General features: G+C 43.1%; 1 protein-coding gene across 15 annotated transcripts in view; it reads right to left on the reverse strand.

The window, feature by feature from the left end:
• Positions 1-1579: 1579 nt before the first annotated feature.
• MTMR3 (myotubularin related protein 3) overlaps positions 1580-22008 on the reverse strand; it is a 59639-nt gene continuing 39210 nt past the window's right edge. For 6 of the 15 annotated variants that reach the window (XM_077308520.1, XM_077308522.1, XM_077308527.1 and 3 more), the window contains 12 exons: positions 21027-21232; positions 20257-20388; positions 18849-18960; positions 17283-17478; positions 16551-16736; positions 14312-14482; positions 13328-13473; positions 11710-13102; positions 8697-8807; positions 8165-8253; positions 6445-6471; positions 1580-4241 (listed from right to left, as the gene is read on the reverse strand). In XM_077308520.1, coding sequence (XP_077164635.1) covers positions 4070-4241; positions 6445-6471; positions 8165-8253; positions 8697-8807; positions 11710-13102; positions 13328-13473; positions 14312-14482; positions 16551-16736; positions 17283-17478; positions 18849-18960; positions 20257-20388; positions 21027-21232 — 2941 coding nt within the window. In that variant the 3' untranslated portion in view covers positions 1580-4069. The remainder of the gene's footprint in view (positions 4242-6444; positions 6472-8164; positions 8254-8696; positions 8808-11709; positions 13103-13327; positions 13474-14311; positions 14483-16550; positions 16737-17282; positions 17479-18848; positions 18961-20256; positions 20389-21026; positions 21233-22008) is intronic. The other 9 variants (XM_077308531.1, XM_077308533.1, XM_077308525.1 and 6 more) reach the window with 6 other exon arrangements.

Below are 22008 nucleotides of genomic sequence, written 5' to 3' on the forward strand. Positions count from 1 at the left end.
AGTGTGAGATCTCTCCAATCATCCATTAATTCCTTTCCCAAAGGAAGCCGTATGCAACTCCAAGGCCAAATCCCAAGTGTCCAGTTACAAGTTAACCAGCCATTAAGTCCTTTCTCTTGTACTCTAGGACAGTGTCTCAGCAAAGTCGTTTATGGAACATCAAGTGAACATTAGCTCTCAAGACTTGGCACTGAGAACTACTTGCAGACCTTATTAGCACAGCAGAGAGCCTGCTCTGCTCAAAACTTGCAATTAGGTTGTAGAAGGGAATCGACTATGTTCCTATGGAGTACTTAGGATCTGATGTGTACTTTTACATCAGTGGAGATGATGATGAAATGTTGCAAACAGAGGGCCCCAAGTTTAAGCTCATGCAACTGTTTTAATTTGCAATCCCCAGATTCAGCAGGACCAAAGGCTCCTAAAAACGTGTGGACAGGTAGTTGGCCAATCCATCCAGCTCCAGAGTGAGGTTACCTGCTGCTGAGAAACTGCAGCAGAGGGGTGAGGGGTGGGGTTAGACTGGTAACTCTAGCCTCGTCACACGAGCAGAGAATGCAGATCCTATGTTCTTGAGGCAAGGCTTTTCTATGATACAAATTTTCTCACCCAAAGACTCTTAACACATTTGACATTGGCAGACAAGTGGTGCTTTCCACCTCAACAGAGTGGATGGAGAGAGGAGGGGACTTCAAGCATTTTGATCCCAGCCAGAGACATGGTAATGGAGAAAGGAAGTGCCAGGAGTAACTCCGCTCTTATTCAGAGATACGTAGCTAAACATAATCAGAAACTGGGAGCACTGGAAGGGTTGCTTGCAGCAGAAGATACCACTCCCTGGCCCAACAGTATCTCGTACTGCAGGTTTTGAACTACAAGGGAATGAGGTGGTAGAATCGACTGTTGCTGATGGATTGCATCTTTTAGTGTTACTCCACATACATCAACTAAATGCAAATAGAAAATCAGCACGGCAGAGAGAAAGTTTCTATCCCCAGCTCTTTACTTGCTGTGGTCATTTTATACTCACAGGGAGATTTTTACAAAAAACATTCCCAAAGTGAATACTCTTCATTTGCATTCAGAGATGATGCAGTCCATTCTATCAGTACAGCATTCTACTGCCTTATCCTCAGTTCCTCGCATGTCTTAACAAAAAGCGTAAATAACTCCTCCAGGAGCAGGAATTCTACTCTGTCAAAGCAGAATTTACGCTGTCAGAAACTGGATTCTTGCTCTCCAAGTATTTTTGGATGTTTTGGGATTGATGCCCTTTGGGTCAACTTTTAAACGGCCAGCCATTAAAATGGACAGAGACACCTGAAAGATTAAAATGCTATTTGGCTCTTAAGCAAAAACAAACAAACAAACAGCAGGGCTTCTCATACCAGAAAACCACAGGCAGTCACTTGGCTTCTGAAGGCAGCAAGCCCCCCACCCTGGGCATTCTGTGCTGCTGTCAAAGGCATGTCACTTATAGGGAAGTGGGCACCAAGAGCACACATTGTTACCAAACACCCAATGAGTTTTCTGACCCTTGAAAGGACAAATCAAAAGTAGGAAGCGGGTCAGCAAATGCTCCCATGCAAAACTCTAAACTTTATTTACTTTTATTTATATATTTAACAATTCTAAAGTATTTACGTCTTGCTTTGACAAAAAAATGAAAAATATAAAGGAGCAACTTCGCTCCTCTTTAGGAAAGAAAGGGTTATATACACAGCTATGTGGAGAGAGTTTCCTGCTTTACATACAAAGAAAGAATATTAATAAAAAAGTGCTTCATTCATCAAAAAGGACTAAGAGCTGCAAGCGTTTATTCACACTGTACATCACAGACCCCAAAAACCCGTATCAGAACCTCTTGGCACCTGTCATTATGAACTGCAAAATATTAGACTTTGTTCTCACCATCTACTTGTACCAGAAAACCACACAGCCACCTGTGTGCAATGCAATCCTATTTCCCTCCAAAATAACAACAATCCCCGTCCCCCCAGCATTAATGAACAAATACAGAAAAAAAAATCTGTACTTTCTCCCATTTCCTGTTCCAACAATTCTCTGCTGTACCTGGAACCGCAACCTCTATAGAAATACTATGCATTGCTGCATAACTCCCAATCAATCTGATATTTTAAAGAGTTCAAATTGGAATTTGCATTAACCCTCCCTAATTGGAAGAAGTGAAGAATGCCAAGAAGCTAGATCCCACATCTGCCTTAAAGATAAGAAGGTTCTTAGCCTTTTGGGATCCTGGTTTGCACCCCTCTACCCTGAGCACCTCCTTTGTATTGTGTGATAAGCCACATATGCTCTTTCCCTCAAACAACCTCGACAATTCAGACATCTAAGAGTTGCGGATGCTGGCAAACCTTTTCCATAGATTTATTGGATATTCTGAAACAATCTCAGCCTTATGAATTTTTCCTTCAGAAAGCCATCATTGTTACATGACACAGAAGGCAAAACTCCTGTCCTTGGCAGTCGATTCTTTGCCTGTGGGTTCTTTTCTTAAAGCTGGTCCACACATTTTGGACACAATGCTGCACGAAATGACCTCCCTATGGTGGCTCCTCCTGCTGTGCATTTCAACCACACTATGGGGAGAGTTATCATGTCATCTTTGTGGCAGCTATGGTAGCACAATTCGCAAGAATGCTGTGCAGAGTATTACTGCTCAAGCTAACTATTTCACTGTTGGAGAAGCCATGACATGGATGCCGTTCCAAGCAGTAACAGTGTTGTATGGAAATATGCAAACTAATCCATATATTGGGGGATGGGCGGTGTGGTAGAGGCACATCATTAACTGATGACATTAGGCAGAAACCAATTCTGCTTAGCCATGACAACAAATTTTGGGAAGTGGTATCATAATCCCACACCAGCTATTAAGCAGATTAAAAGTGGGGCAGTAGGCCAATGTGAGCACACTGTCAAACTTTAACAGGGCAACGTTTAAAAGTGATTTTAATATAGGAGAAGCTTTACAAATTTGTTTTGGTCCAGTCATATCCTTAAAATATGAGATTCTTGCGTAGGATTAAAATAGAGAAAATGTGCCTCACTTTGTGGGCTTCAGCAAGCCAATCTTCCCTGACCAGCAGCGTTCCTCCTTTGCTGGGAAATTCTGCTTGGCATAAAAGCATGACAGGAAGAATCTGACCGACATGATGTAGGCCACCTTTGCATGCGGCCTCCTGTGTAAACCAGCCTTAAAAAGCAGGGCGAGGAGAGATGCTTGGTGGGTTCTAAAGAGCCCAGCCCCCAGTTTGTTCAGAACCGGGTGCATGTACAGATTCTTACACAGAGGTGCCAGTTTGTTTTTTAAAAAACCACCCCATGAACAGGTGGTCTACCCTATCACCTTCCCTCTCACTTCCCTCAAACAAGCTCAAACTTCCTTTAGCCAAAACTGTCCTGACATTCCCCACTCTGAGCCACAGGTTGGCCGACGGTGGCAAAGAATCGCCCGGCGAGGTGATCTGCAACCGGCCCCCATTTTTCATGCAGCGAGGATAACTAAACCCACTCTAAGAACAGAGAGGGAGAGAGTTCTCTTGAGAAGGCAGCTTCCACTTCTTCTAGCAGCAATGACTTCCCAAAACAGCAGTCTGTTGCTGGGAAGTTACAGGAGTGACTAAAAGCACTAGCACTGATGCTACAGGTATTCACAATGTCCCTGGACTGATTGCACCTACTCCCGTCTTGGTAAGACAGGAGTTGTCAGTCTGCAGCACAGTTCAACAGCAGGGCGGCAAATACGCCTGTGGGAGAAACTGATTCCAGGCCCGGCCCCCTTTTCACAGTCTTTCAGCAAAATCAACACAACAGAACACACAAGTAGGATGAGGAGGAAATGGGGAGCAACAGATGGAAAAGGAAAAGTTTCCACACTCCGCCAAGACATCCTCACACCCTGTCCCTCTGAGCAGCGCTCCGTCCTCCCCCACGCCAAAGTGCACGGCCTCTACAGTCCGACCAGCTTCAGTCCGTCGAGGATGTGCGTGTCCACTCCGAGGGTGGAGGTGGCGGCCTCTCCCCTGCTTCCTTCCAGGCTGGCGCTTCAGTTGGAAGTGGCAGCGATAGGCTTGTCCAGTTCAAGATCAAGGCTGGAGCTGTTAGGATGCAAGCTGCTGTAGCAGGATTTGCAGACCCGGCTCGGTTCGAAGAGCTGCTGGCTGGGGACCGGCACCTTCTGGTTACAGCAGCTGGAGCAAAATACATTCCCACAATTCCTTCAGTCAGGAACAGGAAGAAAAGAAATTACAATAAATTGGCAACTCAGAAGTGCAGTTTGTACAACAGTACAAAGATCAATGGATTGCTTGCAAAAAGGGGGGTGGGGTGGGTGGCAATTCTCTGGTCTACGGGCTAGTTGCCAAAGAACAGAGCTGGAGCAAAAGAAGAAGAGTTGGTTCTTATATGCTGCTTTTCTCTACCCGAAGGAGTCTCAAAGCGGCTTACAATCCTCTTTCCTCTCCCCGCAACAGACACTCTGTGAGTTAGGTGAGGCTGAGAGAGCCCTGATATTACTGCTGGGTCAGAACAGCTTTCTCAGTGTTGTGGCAAGCCCAAGATCACCCAGCTGGCTGCACATGGGGAAGCGGAGAATCCAACCTGGCTCGCCAGATTAGAAGTCCGCACTCCTAACCACTACACCAGAGGAAATGAAGAGCCCTCCCTCCAGCAACTTGCAATGGATCAGAGCACCATGGGATGGTGATGCAGGAGTGAGGACCTGTAGGGAGAAAAAGGATTATACTCCTTAAATTTTGAGTTACTGGGGTTTTGTGCACCGTGTGTGGGTGCACTGGAACACTTCAGCTACTCCTTCACATTCTCCTGGTTAATGCTTTCTATGGCTTAAAGGGAAAGAAGTAAATTAGGATTGAACCTGGAAATTGGCAAGTTGGTCACTACTACAAAACATACTGCGGTGGCATATGGAGCCAGCTGTAGCCTGGAGGAACTACAGCAGCACCAACCTTCAGCATGGAGAGTATATGAGTCAACAAGGACCATGCAAAGCCACACAGGTGAGCAGCCAGAGATGAAACAGCCCATATGCTTTGAATGATAAAGCAGTCAACACATTTCTGTCAGGTGTCAGTTTGCAGAGGCACGCTAGCACATGCACCTTCAGCAGGAAGGGGGTGTGCGCGCGTACACATGTGTACATCACAGAGAGTGTGTCAGAGACTAGAAACTGCAATCCCACACATTTGCTCTCAAATCCTTTCCCCCAGTCTGGGGTTATGATCAGCTTACAGTGACAAGGCAGAAGGTCGCTGTCCTCCAAATCAAGGCAATCATTAAATAAAACCTATGCACTATGCTTTGCAAGTTAACTGCTGAGCTTTTGCAAGGTTCTTTTATAAACTCACGAAAGCCTGCAATTTGCATCTGTTTCATTTCAGCATTCTGTACCTGCACTGACTGATGGAAGGAAGTCTGAGGCAACTGGCAAGTTTTATGGAAAAATCTGATGATATATCTCACACAGCCAATGCCAGAATATGATTTTTCTTTATGCTAATAATTGGTACAAAGATTCAAGCAAAGGGACACCTCATTTTCCATCTCTCAGCTTGACCTTTTTTAGCTCGGCAAAGCAGTCTCTAGATATCAAGCTCTAACTCTAGGAGACTCACTCAGGCTAGACTTGGGCAATAGATCTGGAAGTCTTCTTATGGACTTCAATAGAAACTGCCCTTGGAGGGGGGGGGGAGAGAAGCAGGAATGAAAACTTTAGCTTAGTGCTAGGGACTAACATTTGTTTTGAGAGATGCTCCTGAATATTTTTGAACAGCAGAGCCCATGTATGGAACTTCTGCGTCAGTATCGCTGGTTTTAAATGTCAGAAAGAGACTGTCCTCCAAACAGGCTCTTCACACAGCCTTGCCACAGCCCAAATGGTCCAATTTGGTCCCATTCCAAAATCCATGTTCACTTATTTCATTCTTCTCTTCCAGATTACTGGAGCTTACTGTATAAGTTATGATCCTCAGCGACTGTGCTTCACCTGGCCAACAAAGATCCTACATATCTGACTGCTATGCTAGCCTGGGGCTACTGGCTCAAAAAAGAAAAAGAATAAAAGCTTTTACATTCTCTGACCAAGCTGCTCAAGAACCACCACCAAATCTCTAAAAGCAACAAGAAGAATTCTCGACTGTTCCCCATTGCCTGCTGTTACCAATGAAGTGCTCACAGGACGTTACCCCAGTGCTCACAGGACGTACTTGGGCAAAGGCTGACTTATACAATTTATTGTGGGAAGAGATCCAGCGGCCATGGACTGAATGCAGGGTGTTGCCATTCATCGCAGGCTTCATTACTTTTATGTATGGGCAAAGGGAAGCAACAGGGAAGGAAGTTAGTCTGGAGAGGTTATCAGAGAAATGCAGACAGATGACAGAGGCTCTTGCAATTGCTCACCAAGTCTGATCAACACGTTCGGGGACCCTGCAAGGAGGGGAGAGAAAGCTCAGAGGGGAGACTAAACTCAAGAAATTTTAAAAATGAGTGGCAAGTGGTTTTTCTCTTCAGTCTAACAGAGGGTAGTATATAATGTTTTTGTTTTGTTTTGGGTTACCACTATTTTCCGAAAAACCTGTGCAGTTAAAGAACAGTTCGTGCACCGTGAGAAGACCACAGTATCACTCACAGAGAGCGCTGCTGCCCAATGCATCTCTACATGATTAACCACTTTGGGTTAGACTTTCAATGCCCACAACAGTGACTCATGCAGAGATACACTGGGTAGACCCCACTGAGGAATAACTCACCTTCAGGGCTCCCTCCACCAAGGATGGAGGGGAAAAATATGCCTTGGAAGTCAAAAGTTTTGGAAACATTGTTTTGGCTATTAAGGGAACAGATGTGGCATTTCCCACTCCAAATTTAATAAATCGTTAAGGCCTACTTGTTCCTTATAAGTGTTCTTAGACATCAAGGATAATATGGTTCAGATTTCAAACAAATGGGGAGTTTCCAATAATGTGCAAAAATTGTTTTCGTAATATTTTTGTTCAGAGTAGAGGAGATCCGTGTATTAAAGGGCTACTTTGTGTTCAAAAACAGAGTATAAGGCACAGAAACTACCCAAATGCTAATCAGCAGAATGAATTTGGGGAGAAAAAATTGTAAAAAGAGACAACACCACTCAATGGCAAACATAATACAAGTTAGCAAGACACCATGAAACAAGCCAACCTACTAAAATAAGAGCAGAAGGCCAACCTTCTCAAGTTTCTTTGGCACGTACAAAAAGCATCACAAACATACAGCACTCACAGAATACTTTAGATCGGAAGAAGCAAGCCCTGACCCTGCCAGATAGAGACATTTGAAAATGCACTAGTATTAATTTTTCAACTGACTCCAAAGGAAGCAGTGAGGCTCTAGCAAGGTGAAAAAGTTGCACAGGAAGCAGAATTTGGCACTACAAATGAGGTAGTGGAAGGAGAAGAATTTTTTTCATGGGTCTCAAGTCTCTGGGAAGCTCTCTGAAGCAGGCTGCTCTGTTGCACACACAACTGCTCTGTTGTCCATTTAAGTTAATTTGTATTAAATTATGATTATACTTTATATTTGTAACTGTACTGTTTACCAGGATGTAAACTGCCCTGAGGTTTTTGGAAAGGTGGAAAAACAATGTAATAATAAATACATTCAACAACTCCAAGAGGGAGGGAGAAGGAAATAATACTACTGCCCTACCTCACAGGACAGTTAAAAGGATTACTTGGATGAATACAAAAACACTTGGAGCAACTGAAAGCATCTCATATAAATGCCAGGATATTATTTTATCCTCAGGTTGGAAGAAATAGAAAGGGACAGGACATTTCTATATTCTCCTGGCAGACTGTAAAGAGCAAATTGCTTCTGTCATTGCCCAAAGAAGGGCAAAGTCTCCATAAGAGACATGAAACAGTTACAAAGAACATGCAATTCAACTGGCCTTGCAGCTCTGCTGTTTCTAGCAGGTGCTTATTTTTTCTGCAGCAGAAGATGTAGTTATGGCTGGGGTTGGGGGCCAGCTCTGCCAAGGAAGAGTACCAGCTAAAGGAATAGGAATGCCTCCAAGTCAGGATTACTACATGGCTTATCAACAACATTTGCATCACGCTATTCTGCCTGTCGCATGCATTACCTGCAGTGATGCTTCCTGCTAGCAAGCCAGAATGCACTGTCGCAGCCGTAACAGTGTGCCGCCAAGTGATCAGGGAGCCACCGTGTCACCTAGAAAGGCAAGAGACAGGTTTCAACAAAATAATGGAACAAAGCAAAGGAAGAAAATCTAATGATTTGCAACCAACAGCAGACACTGATTATCGCCAAAGAATGTTTTAAAAAATCTTCTTTCCGTGTAACCGAAACACCAGATTCTATCAGCCGTAGGGGGGTAAAAACATAGCCGAGTTTCCCAATTTCCTTGTACAGTTAAAAGCCACACAAACCAAATATCCCAATACTGCATGTATTAGTCAGAATTTCTCAATCAAAGACAGGTGCTAGCAGGGGGTTCCCCAGCGTGGAAACAAAGTATTAGAAACAGGAACAAAAGGCAAGATTTACAAAGACCAGTGTTAGAGCTGGAGGGATATATATAGCTGGATCATTAGTATCATTTGCTGATGTAAGAAAAGGGAGAGGAAGGCCACGGAGATGGATTTTGCCTGTACCTCTGTGTCCTGTTTATCCACCTGCTCCCAGCTGGCTTCAGAGAAAATCTCTGTACTGCAGCGAGACAAGCAGTTCTGATCCAGATTGCTTTCCGAGTCAGGTATTGAAGTCTGTTGGTAAACAAACACAGCTGAACAGAACCTAGTCTCAAATCCTAAGCAACATGGATTAGACAGCTGAGAGCGGGGAATCGGCAAATTCCTGCTAAAAAAGATAAGATTATTGGGGAGGGGGGAACTTCCTACTATTTTCCATGTTGAGACAAAGATGTTGCAGGTAAGAACAGTCTCTTATGTGGTTTTAGCTGGGACACTTCCAAGGTTTTACTATGTTGATAAAGATTCAGGTGCTGAAACTAAGGGACACCTGTTATCTACTCTATGCTACCTGCCTTCATGTAATAAGTCCATTTCAGGGATGGTAATGATGCAATTGGACATATGGAGCCAGAAAAGAATCTAAAATCCACACAGATCCTCTGATGTCCACCATGATGAACTTCTCTCATGCCATAACAGCGCCAAAACATTCCAGTGTTGATATTCATAGCAGATTTATATTTTTGATTTTTGCCTTTTGGTATACACAGAGATCATGCATGCAAACTGGATGGCAGCATGTGTGTGTGTGAGTGTGTTTGTGCATGGGGGGGGGACAGAGGTGGTGTACAAATTTCCATCTACATAAAACTCTGAGCGATTTTGGTCAGGCAAGAGCGACAACTGCAGCAGCGCATCAGCCGTTCCTACTTGTAGCAAGAGTGAAATCATTAGTGAGGGTGAAAACAGTCTTGGGAACGTGTTCCACTTGCAGGCTCTGTAAATTGGGTCTGGCATTGCTCCCACACTTCCTATGCTAGCATTCTGCTGTTCCGCAGTTAACACACACACCTCTGCGGATGCTGCCTGCCAGAGTGGCATGCGGAAGAATATTCTCCATGCCGCCTCCTGTAAGCATCTTACTCCCAATAAGGAATGTTTAGGTATAAAGAGGTAGAATGAGATCCACCAATTTGCATGTTGCTGGGGCCAGTTCAGCACATTGCCTTGACAGCAAACCAGAAGTTCTAAGTACTTCATAATATCCAAAGTCATTTCTGTTAAATTAGATTGAACTCTTATTATTATTTTAAAAGAACGGTTCTAAATAATCCCTTTGGGCTATGAGACCAAAGGAAAGAAATTAAAAACAAAGATCAGTTTCAGCCCTCAGACCAAGTGTTCTTTAAGAGAACTTCCCCTATCTTTGTTCTACAAAGAAATGAAGACAATACCACATTCCGGTATGAAACCCAAGGACCTAACAACAAGCATGAAGCTCAGCAGAACCTACAGCCGGAATGTCAAGATTGCCCCAATATTGTGTGCACACTGATGGTTGTATTGTTGACACATGCTACTGCAAACTGGCCAGCCTGCATGTCCAGCTCCTTAACCCCATCCTCTATGTAAGGAACAAGCAAGTGTCTGCACTTACATGATTTCTTTCTTTAGCCATTTCCCACCCAGAAACCACCAAGAGCAGCATGCAAGGAAACAAATTTTCCTCATTTGTGTCCTTTAGTCTTCTTTCAAATTATTTTGGCAGTAAGAAAGGACAAATGTCAGGAGAGAAAATCTCCCACTTGTGCATGAATAATGCACCTGACTTTTTAAACAGTGACAGGAAAGGGAAGGAAGGGGGGCAGCAAGGAAGAGACTGAAAATGGTCTCTCAAGCATACACTGAATTCAATAGCAGCTTAAAACCCAGCAGCACATAACCTCTTCTAACCAACACACAGTAAAGTCTTGGGGTACCAATCACTAGGATTATAGTGTATACATTCAAAGAGAGAAAATTGCATCTCCCCTTACCCTACAAAGGCTTTAAGCAGGAAGCAACAAGGTTAACTATGGGAGCAGTCTAGAGACATCAAATATACAGAGGGTCCCTCCCAGCATACTCCCAAATTCCAAGACTCATCTGGTTACTGTCTTGCAATTTTGCTTTCAGACAGCCACCAAGAGAATTCTCTCACCAGATTACAGTGGAAAAGCCAGGGGACACGTGGCTGCAGCTGGCTTCCTGCCTATCAACTATCTACAATTACTTGTGAGACCTCTAGGTCTCCCAGTAACACACATAACAACTACAGATATCTTGACAGTAACCAGTATGCAGAATAGGTCTGACCCAAGGATTGTCGACCTCTGACCTATCACTGGAGAACCTCTGCAGCACAGAACTCTTGTTTAACTGCTCATCATGCATGATAATTTACCCTATGCTCCCCCCCACAAAAAAAATCCCTGTTACATTTTGGGTGGTCATAAATGCCTGCATGCTCTCCCACAGCTGTCTCAGTCTTTAAGTCACCAACAGAGTGAAACTGATGGCACCTTCTGAAAAATAACCAGTGAACATGAAAAAAGGAAACAAAAAACAGGTATACGGCGGTGTGCATACCTGAGACAGATATTGAGTGAGTGCCACCTACCAGACCCAACTGTTGCACAATCTCTTATCACTTCAATGGGTTTTAAGCCAGAAATGAGATGAATGGGTGGCTGTACAGCATCAGTGCTTCAGCATGTCATCTTGATAAAAGCAGAAGTTCTCGTAAGAGGTTTGAGGAGACCACCGGCCTCCCCAACCGAATAAAGCATGTATAGTTTACAACTTTTGTTGAGTTATACCAACACATACACATAAACACAGCTTCCTACCAAAAAAAGCAGTGAGAAGGCTTATAAGCAGCCGCTTGCTCAGCTGCTTACAGCAATTAAGAAAGATCTCCAGGTGACCGGAGAGAAAAGCACTTGTGAACTGAAGAGCCCAACCAAATGTTCTTTTTCAGACCTTCAGTGTGCTGCAAAAATTAGTATACGTGTCCATGGGCAAGAGGGCTAGAATATGTTTGTCAGCTATTTATTTTCTGTGGATATAGCCACACTGGCAGCTTTGTCAATGTTTACCTTATGCAGGGTACTGCATACAGGCACAACCCACAACGACAGTCTCCTTGACTTACCACTTCATCTCCATAGTCACCATTGAAACGTAACGAGCTGTTCAGGTACTGGCTCTCCAACCGGCTCCTCAACTCTTGCACCTGCTTCTTTAACGTCTCCACCTCCTGCTGATGTCCACTTTCAATCTGGCGAAGGCGCTGTTGAATTACATCAGCATAGATTGGCATCCCATCATCATCCAGATGGCTACGGGCGGGCTGGTCTGGACTATTTGCGGTCTGGTGCCGGCCTGCGATCCCCTTGTGGTGCAGGTTCCTTAGATGCAACGGAGCAGAACTGCAGCTAGCTGTGGAGACCTGCCGGCTCAGAGGGACCTTTATCCTACCTTCCTCTCCATTCACACAGTGTCCATTTGGCGCAGGGTACTTGTGGGTAACACTGAACCCAGCGGGTTTGTCTGTCACCTTGTTCTCAGACTCCACCTCCCCATTACAGACAATGTCCTCTTTACATTCAGTTAAAGGCAAGGCACAAGGTGAAGGCAACGGGCTGTGCATGTTGCTGATCTTAGGAGTCCTGTTTAAGTTTGTTGCCAATCTGTGAAGTTCTATCATGTCCTCCCTCTCAGGTCGACTTTCAACAGTCTCAGGAAGTTCACCAGCGCTGTTTTCCGTGGAATGGAACCAATGGCAAGGGGCATTTTGGATCAGTTCTGGCTTAGCTCCATTCTCTGTTAAGGTTTCAGTAGAACTCTCCATGTTTGAGATTCCTGCCTCCTGCAGGACAGGCAACAGTGGGCTATGCTGGGGGGTACCATGGGGTTTTTCGGTTTCTACAGAGAGTCTAACACTGTTCTCCTCTGCTCTTTGAATGCTACTATTTACAAAGTTGTCCAAAAAGCCAGTCTGCAGTCCTCTCGCCTCAAAAGGCTTCTGGACAGCTACATGTTCATTCTCTTGTCCCTGAAGCTCAAAAGCACCCTGTAAATCTACCTGCGGGATGGAAATTGGATTGTCCACAGGAGTGTCTGCCTCCTTCTCAACCTTTTTACACAAATGATTAGCATAGCCATCCATATTTTCAGTCCTGCTTTCTTTATTCTGGGACACATCCTCTTCCCCTTCTTTATCTGCTGTTTTCACAGTGCTCCTCACGCTTTCCTCCAGGCCCCCTTCCTCCTTAGTAGCCTCCTGCAAGATGTTCACCATCTGTCCTTCTGCTACACCTGCAGCCACAGAAAGTTCTGCTCCAACCAGAGTCTTGCCTTGTTTGCCCAGGTTCTCTCCATCAAAGAGATCATCCCCTGGATTCCCAAGGCTGCTGAGCTCCAGAGAACGGCGATGTTCCTGCCATTTCTCATTTAGACTGGGATCGCTGCTGCGCCGGTTGGCTGTAGGTACACTGCTGTCACAGGCTGTCGTCAGATTGTCAAAGGACCTCGTCTTTGGTAGCCTGAAGAAGAAAGGAACAAAATGCTAGGCACCATTTTCACAATTAATTGCATTTTCCTTTTGTCACAGCAACAAATCACTTTGAATCCTAAACAGTAAGCAGTACAGGCTGCTGTGCTTCCCTAGCAAGGGATGAAATCCACAATGAACTGGATAGAGGCACTTCCTTCACATGCCAAGGATTTGGTTAATTTAAAGTTCACTACCATCAGAATGCAGAACGTACCTTCCCAGGGGCTGATCTTCAGGAGTTGAGTTTGGGACTGGATAGGGGGCACAAGTATCATCTGCTGGGGTAGAAGGGGAAGAACATGGCAAATAAACTGCACTCCAAAGCATAAGATTTCGTACGTGGCACACAGGATACAGCACCTAGAGGAGAATAAGAGTATTATACTTATAACTCACTATGCAGAATGTTACTGTCCCTTTGTTAAGGCTACCTGTCACTTACCAATGTTCAATTAAATCATGAACACATGCAAGAATGGCCTTTGAATTGTAACCCTCTACCACCACTTTGCCCACCACTGATACAGCGTTCTTGCCAGAAGATAGCAACAAATCTTCAACAAGCTTAGAAAAAAGCTGGAAGGATTGGAGATGCAGAACAACTAACAACCAGAAAGGAGTTACCATACATAAAATCAGATTAACAACTAAAATATCTACTTATTATGCCCTAAAAATAGTTTTATTTTATGAATGACCAGAGGAGCTGAGCGGGACTTAATGTCTATTCTTGGTTTGCACCCCCAGACAAGTAATATCTAGTGGCTTTACTTCAACCACAGAACTACATTATGGGTTTCCAAGCCATACCCTGAGCTGACTGGTACCTCGGGTGCAGCTCCCAGTCTGTTTCAGTGGGGCTTGCACAGGAATTCTTCCCCTGGATTTGACCCTACATTGTCAGGCTTTGTGCCACAATTACGCTTAAAGTGCTGCAGCATCATATGTCTTTTTAGCAACTGAAAAGTTCAGCTATCCAGTGGAAAAATGACCAACACTGCATATGTTCAATGGTTAATCTCATGCTGTAGTTTGTATTCTCCCAGCAGGCAGTCTCTCTAACTTTGCTTAGATACACATTCTTAATCCACAAGGCAGGCTTGAAGTGCCTCACCTTAATATATTTTCATTCCTCCTCTTAATCTGACAGCTATTCTATCTATTCCACCTGGGCACAAGGAATTAAAAAGGTACACACAGATTCCGATTGGGAGGAGTAGAGCAGATTTTTGAAGGCTTTGTTTCCTGCTCGCAGCAGAGACCAAACTGAACATGTCCTTTCTTGGGTGTGTTTTTCGCCTCTCTCCTTCGCATTGTTGCACAGGAATGTACCAAAAAGGCAAGAGTAGGTGTGCTGCACCAACTTGACCTATACAGAAATGACAATGTCAGCACATAGCCTGAAAAGCTCTCACACCTGAAGACAAAACACAGGATGATATGGTCAATTGAAGTTTTATTTATTTCAAGGTTTTGGAGACAGGTGCTATAGAAAAATGTGCCAGTTTTGCATTTTGTGCCAGGAATCTGGATAATCACTATCAAACAAAGCGGGTTTTAGTCCACAAAAGCTAGTGTTGAATAAAACGTGTATTAGAATTTAAGCTGCCACAAAACTTCTGTTTATTTCTTTATAGAGGACTAGTTCATACATGCAAGATGGCTGCTTATTTCTTCCACGCAACATATGTACAGATCTGCAGAAAAGGTTAGGTGACCTATAATCATTAGACATTCATGGTCTGGGTCCAGCGTGCCTGACTCCCTATGCCCTTCACAGAGCATTACACTCTGCAAATTTAAACAGGTTGGTGACCCCTGGCCCGTGAGAAACATGCCTGGCCTTGACCAGGGCCAGGTATTTTTGGTTCTGGCCCTGACTTGGTGAAGTGAGCTCCTGGAAGACCTAAGAGCCCGCTGGAGCTTTCACGGTTCCACAGGAGGTCTTTCAGTGGCCGTTTGGTTAAGGCCAGGTGGTGGAACATTAACTAGGTCCCTCCTTTGAACACCCTGCCAGGTGGCTGGTGCAGTCCAAAGTGTGGTTGCTGCACCACCATCACTGTATCCACAATGCACAGTCACCAAGCTGAGCTTACAGTGAGAATTTTGCAAGGTATTTTGCCAATAAAATCTCCTGCATCCGCAACATCTCAAATGACACAAATTTGCCTGTTAAATCTCAGAATCACCACAAATTCTCTGAACATAACTGCTTAGATGAATTTCAGTTACTGTAGAATGAGGATTTCAACAACCTGGCAAATAACTTCACTGTTCAACTCTTGCTCATCTTGACATGAAAGGTAACTGGGAGGGATTTGTCTAGTTGGGTCTAGAAGCCAGTGAATGCCTCTCTAAAGGAAGAAGTCATGTCAACTGCCTTGAAGTAGGGGGTTTTGAAACCTTCCCTGAAAAAATCAACCCCGGATCCTTAAGAACTTAACTGTAGTCTTTTTATCCCTTTCTTAGGAAACATGCTTGAGCGAGTGGTTAAGAGATACTGTCAGGCTTTATAAAAAAGACGCAGAATTTTTCAGACCCATTTCACTCTAGCTTCCCGCCTGATTTTGTAACTAAACCCACCTCATGTTATTACAAGAAAGCCTTCTCCAGGTAAGAGACTGCGGAGTGCATTCCCATTGATTCTCCTGCGTCTTTCAATGGTTTTAATGCCAATGACCGTGATTTATGTCTGCATCATTCAGCACAGTTGGGAATTTAGGGATCCAATGGTTTATCTGGCTAATCAGTACCAGAAGATGATGCTGAGGATAACTGCTGGAGCCTGTGGCACTTGTGCTATGGGATCCTACAAGGTACTAACCACAAACATGCCTACTTTTTAATATCTACATGAAATCACTGGATGGGATCATCTGGGGATCTGGATTGAGATGTCACCAAGACAAATTATTCCTATTTTTCCTCAGATCCAGAAGAAATTAGAAATGTTCTGAATCACTTCTATTAGTTAAGCCGCAACAATGTGGCTCTGATATCTCTATTTAGTACATTCTGCCTGAACGGGAGCCACTGGTGGAATTCAGAACACAAGCTATGCCACTTCATTCATTCATTCATTCATTCATTCATTCATTCATTCATTCATTCATTCATTCAGTCAGTCAGTCAGTCAGTCAGTCAGTCAGTCAGTCAGTCAGTCAGTCAGTCAGTCAGTCAGTCAGTCACCGCCCTCCCTGAAGGCTCATGATAAGAATTAGCTTCTGGGTAAGAATTACTCCATTCCCATGGGGTTCTAATGGAGATATATGCTAATTTACTATTTTGCTTGGTAAGAATGGCCAGATAAGTTTTCACATCTTTTATCGAACTATGCCACGAAGATAGCTGGAGAAGTGAGAACCCCCTACGGGCTGGCTATTCAGAATATTCATCTGTTGATTTAGATGTGGTGTGGAAAAACACACTCAACTCACAAGGAATGCTTCGTTAAACTCGAAAGAGCAAGGGAATTGCCTCTGGAGCTGATGGACACAGTCGAGCCACTGCAAAAACACTGGGCAGCGTTCATTCAGGTCATCCGAATTCTCACCATGGCCACAGCGATCAGCAAACTTATGGCCAAAATCCAGCCACTCCGTTTCCACCAGCACCTGGAAACCCTGAGGGAGATATTGAAATGAGAGCTGTTCATTTAATTCCTTTCCGCTCCAGTGAACCTGCCACAAACATTTTGAGATCTGAGCTGGAAAATCCAAACTCCTTCCATTCCTTATAACTACATAACATAGGACACAGTCCACCAGAACATTTTCTTAACCAAGCCCTGATTAAATGAGCAACTTCTCCCATTCATTTCAATGAGGCTTGCATAGAACTGCTTTCTTCTGGATTGTATCCCAAAACAAGATCGGTTTAACACTGACACCATCAACAGCATCTAAAATCCATCCTTTCCCTCACAATAAACCTGCTTCTGCCACTCCAAGATCCAATTGCATATACATCCTACAGGCCTCCAATCTCATTCCAGTATTAAACTCCCTTTCTTTTCTCGATTTGTACTCTGCATTGGGTCTCTGCTCAGGGAACTAAAATATAAATATTTTAAAATAGGTCAATATACTTTAGCTCCCCCACTGAAGTCTATTCCAGTAATACTCAGAGGAAGCCCAGCTTTGCTACTTCCCAGGGATTCTGTTACAAACCTCTATGGTCCTGTAATACGGATCCAGTAGCAGCTTAGCCAGAGCCACTATCTGTGGCGTTCGGTCCCAGCCATCGGAACAATGCACCAAGACAGGTCGCTGGTCTCTGTCCACTGCATGAACTACCAGCAGTGCCGATTTCAGAAGCACAGACAGGTGCTGCAGCCATTTGGTGCTTTCCAGAGCTGACAGCCAGCTGCAGATAATCAAAGGAGAATAGTCTGAGCCTCTTGATATTATAAAATGAAATTTCAGGTCAGCCAATTAAATGACTGTTAAAACAGTAACTGGAGGGCACCTATCTTTCACCAGCACTGAGTCACTAGGCTTCAATGCAGCGATTTTTCAAACTACCTTCCAAGGATCTCTGAGGTGACCTGGTAGCTTGCAGGAGATTCCTTAATTACCTGTATTTACCTGAAAAGGACCTTTTCAGGTAGAATTTCCTCTAAAAATTCTACACATACGGAGTTTTTTATTACTGTGCATACTTGTAACTTGTAAGCATGGCAGGGGCTCATGACAATTCTAATCCATGGACATCTGGAGATTCACAATTTGGCTACTCCTTGGCTAGTCATCTGTCTGCCTAACCTACTTCACAGAGTTGTTCAGAAGATAAAAATTTGAGCATGGGAAAACCACCCATTAGAGGAAGTGTGGGATAAAAATCTAACAATGTGAAGACAGACTGCCCAACAAGCAATTGCAGAGGGAACATGGTTCTTTTGTCTGCAACAACAATGTTCAGGAAGTCTATGAACTGAGCAAGAGTACACTTTATAACCCATTACAAACTTGCAGGGCAAGAGTTTCCTTAGTGAGAAATTTTCTTTAAAGAGAGAAAATAAGAAAGCCACTGATCTAGTGGTCAAGGCAATGGAACTGCCCAAAAGTTACATCTTAACACTGTATGCATCACATAGCTGTGGTGAAACTTAAGTGAAGGAAAGCTATCATACACTGCTCTGAAAAAAAGTTCCACATAATCTACCTCACCTAAATTAACTTTCTGAGCAGATACTGATCTGTAGCACTGCAGTAGTGTAAGAGGGATTTTTTTTTTAGATTTATTTAGGACACTGCAGCCAACACAAATCTTCCATTTTGTACCCATCTCTACTCATTTTCTTTATAACATGTAACTACTGTTATTGTTATTATTATCCATAAATATACAGAATACAGAGACTGAAAGCCTGGTGCTAAAGAACTCTGTAGCAGGAGAGCATGCTTACAGAAGGAAAGCACAAGTATTTTTAAATTGGTTTTTGTAGAGATACATGGATCTAAACTTTACCATGTGTAACTCAGCTGAAAAGTTTATAGATAGATAGATAGATAGATAGATAGATAGATAGATAGATAGATAGATAGATAGATAGATAGATAGATAGATAGATAGATAGATAGATAGATAGATAGATAGAGATTTGTATGTATGTCTATATGTATAAGTGTATGTGTGTGTGTCCATGTATGTATATGTATGGTGTGGGTGTGTGCATGCATAAAATGAAGTGCAGCGCAGGGGGCTTAATGGGAAACAGAAAGGGTGTTACTTACTTTCCAGGGTCTGGCATTTGCGTGCAGAGCAAACGCAATGACTGAAAACTCTTCCGGATGGAATGGATGTTTGCCATTCCCATGAACACGACTTCACAGTTTGGATAATACTCTGTCAAAAGCAGAAGCACAAGAGAAGCTACTTCAAACAAAGCAGAAACTAAATGAATGAAGCAGCTTTACCATACAAACAAGCTGGCAGCAGCTGTGGCCCATGCCAAGCACCATTATCTCATCAGCCTTTGAGGTTCTCAGGCAGTCCAAACATTTAAACAAAGAGCGACTGTTGTGATAGAAGAGAGGGGGTTATTCTAATACACTGTAAGGAAAACACATGAACTTATTTATCCATCAGACTGGGAACAATGGGGTTCTATCCATAAAATCTCTTTCAAACCTCATTTTATCCCCACAGAAAGCAATTCTGAGAATTTCCTTAGTTGACAGTGTGCTATCATGAAGGAGAGGGGTATGATGCAGAGTCCCACTATTCCCAAGGCCTCTCTTGATGAGATACCCATTTAAAACTCTTTGGCAATGTAATTTTTTTTTCAGTCATAACTTAACTGGATGTACCAAACCAACTGTACCTACAAACTGCACCATAGGCAGGAATCTCAAATTTCCAAGTAACAAAAACAATTAGAGAGAACAACTCTGCTCCATCGTCTATATGGTACCCTTTTAAATACTTGAAGATGGTTGCCACTGTAGCACCTCTTTTGGCATCATCTAGCAGAAGAGGCCTCAGCTCAACAACTGCAACATGCATTGGTGTTTGTGCATGTGCACAGAACAAACGTGTTTCCTGCAAGTTTACTGGCAATGATTCTTTACCAGTATGCATATGAGACAGCTTTATATGTAATAAAGTCCAGATTCAATGCCTGGCATCTCCAGTTAAGGTGAAAGCATGAAAGGCAGACCCCTGCCTAAGATGTGTTGAAGAATCAAAATCTACTCAGGGTCCTTGACCCCAAAGAAATAAAACTGGTCTTGACCTTAAAAAGTTCCATAGGGCCTGTAAGATTTCAGCCTTACAGTGGGGCAAGATCACCCGACCAAACCCGAATCTTCCATTTTGTACCTATCTCTACTCATTTTCTTTATAACATGTAACTACTGTTATTGTTATTATCCATAAATATACAGAATACATAAATAGTGCTTAAACAAAATGAACAGGTTGGGCCTCAGTAATGTTGTTTAAAAGGATGGACCTAGTTCAGTTCTAACATGAACCTTCATTTTTGGATCTCTAAATTTTAGGGCATATTTGTTCTTTCTCATCATCTTTCTGTCTCTACCTGCAGCTAATCAAATCAGGCTGATGCAATTTAGAGAAGATCCATTTTCTTCTCTGGGTAAATGTCCCAATACAAACCATGAACATAGCACCGTGACTTACCTGGACATTCGCAACCTCCACCTTTGGCCCTGTTTGCCACAGCAGCTGCATAAGAGCGTGCATCCAAGATCAAGAGTTTCTGAGGCTGTATAGCTAAGGTTTCTGCTCCTGAAGCATTTGACAAGGAGGAATCTGTATATTAAAGGAAGGGGATTATGCTATAACAGTTACCCAAAACCACACAGGTCAGTTTAAAATCCTACCAATTTCAAAACGCCCTAACTTAAGCAGGTCTATAGCCAGACAGTTTAATATCTATAAATCTTTTAAACAACAGCACAGGGAACTATAGTAGAGATACAAAATTGTTTGAAATGTTTCAGTCATGGGGGGAAATATGTATTTTAACATTTAGTAATCATTAAAAAGTATACTGTATGGCTTATTTCTGAAATGTAAAAGTACAAATGCTCATACAAGCCACACTGTGAGTGTACCCTATACAAAAGAAAGAGAACTGCTGACTGATATATAAGCACTGTATGAGCAAATGTATCTTAATTTTTGTCATATAAAAAAATAAACTATTGAACTATCAATCTCAGAGTCACAATAAGATTAGCAGCAGATCTGAATACTGAGTTAAACTTTTACTGAATTTTTGACCCTGCCCCTTGGGGAGGGGGGGGGGAGATACAACTTCACATTCCTAGATTACAGGCAAAGATTACAATCTACCTATCTATTAAAAGTCAGTGGAGATGTCTCAGGTTGGCTTAACGGAAAAAGACACTCAACATTTCAAAAATGTAAGGAATTTGGGGACTTACCAAATTCCATATCAGAAAAGTCTCCTCCATTGGAAAAATCTCTTGAACAGTTTCCATTCATTAGCTTACTGTTGTTTGACTTAGAGTCCGAGGCACAGGCTTTGGCCACTGATTGAACAAGATGTTCATCATCAGCATTTCTCCAGCCCCACCAACTGACTTCAGGCTGCCCGCAACGGGAAATTACTGCTCCATTGCTCTGGTGCCTATACAGGAAACAGAAATCAAACCATCTAAATGTAAACAGTGCTAGAATAAGGGCACTTAGTGAACCAGGAATCAAGGCCTTTAATGGAGCTGCGCCAGGGTACTTGAAGGATCATCTTCTCCTATACTATCCAGCCTACCCATTAAGCCCTGCAGCGGTGAGATGGGTCACAACTATACACTGCTTTTTCAGTAGCCTCGCACCTCTGGAGTCCTTGAGGCTTGTTACAGGTTTACTCTACTGTTCTTGACAGTCAAAATATTTTTCTTTAGCCAGGCTTTTAATGGAATGGTTTCAGTTTTTCATTTGATTTAAAAGGCTATGTGAGAGTACTCTCAAAAACTGTTCTTTAAAAAATACTGAACCAAAGGTTCCATGACCATTTTCAGCATGTTATGATTTGAAACTGCTTTTGTCTAGGCAAGTACACCTGTGTATCATAGAGAAACACCTAGAATAAAGCAGCTGCCAGCTGAGTCCTGGAGAGTCACAGCAATGCACAGCTGAGATTAATGCGGATCAGCACCTCCCAACAGTTTGGACATGTATTTTGTTCAGAACAAACAACCAGCTCCATATCTAGCTTCATATAATCTATGCCTGTTTAAAGTCAAGTATTTTGTTATAGGCAAATGAGAGACTGTAGAGTGAAAACTACACCTATTATATGATATTATTATTTCCAACATGCAATTGGTCATCTGTGTCAGTGTTAAATGTTGTTACTGCCAAGCTGCATTTAATACGATGTCTTTGAGCCTGGGTACATGCTCC

This window comes from Paroedura picta, chromosome 13, assembly GCF_049243985.1.
Source record: "Paroedura picta isolate Pp20150507F chromosome 13, Ppicta_v3.0, whole genome shotgun sequence".
In the NCBI taxonomy this organism is placed as follows: Eukaryota; Metazoa; Chordata; class Lepidosauria; order Squamata; family Gekkonidae; genus Paroedura; species Paroedura picta.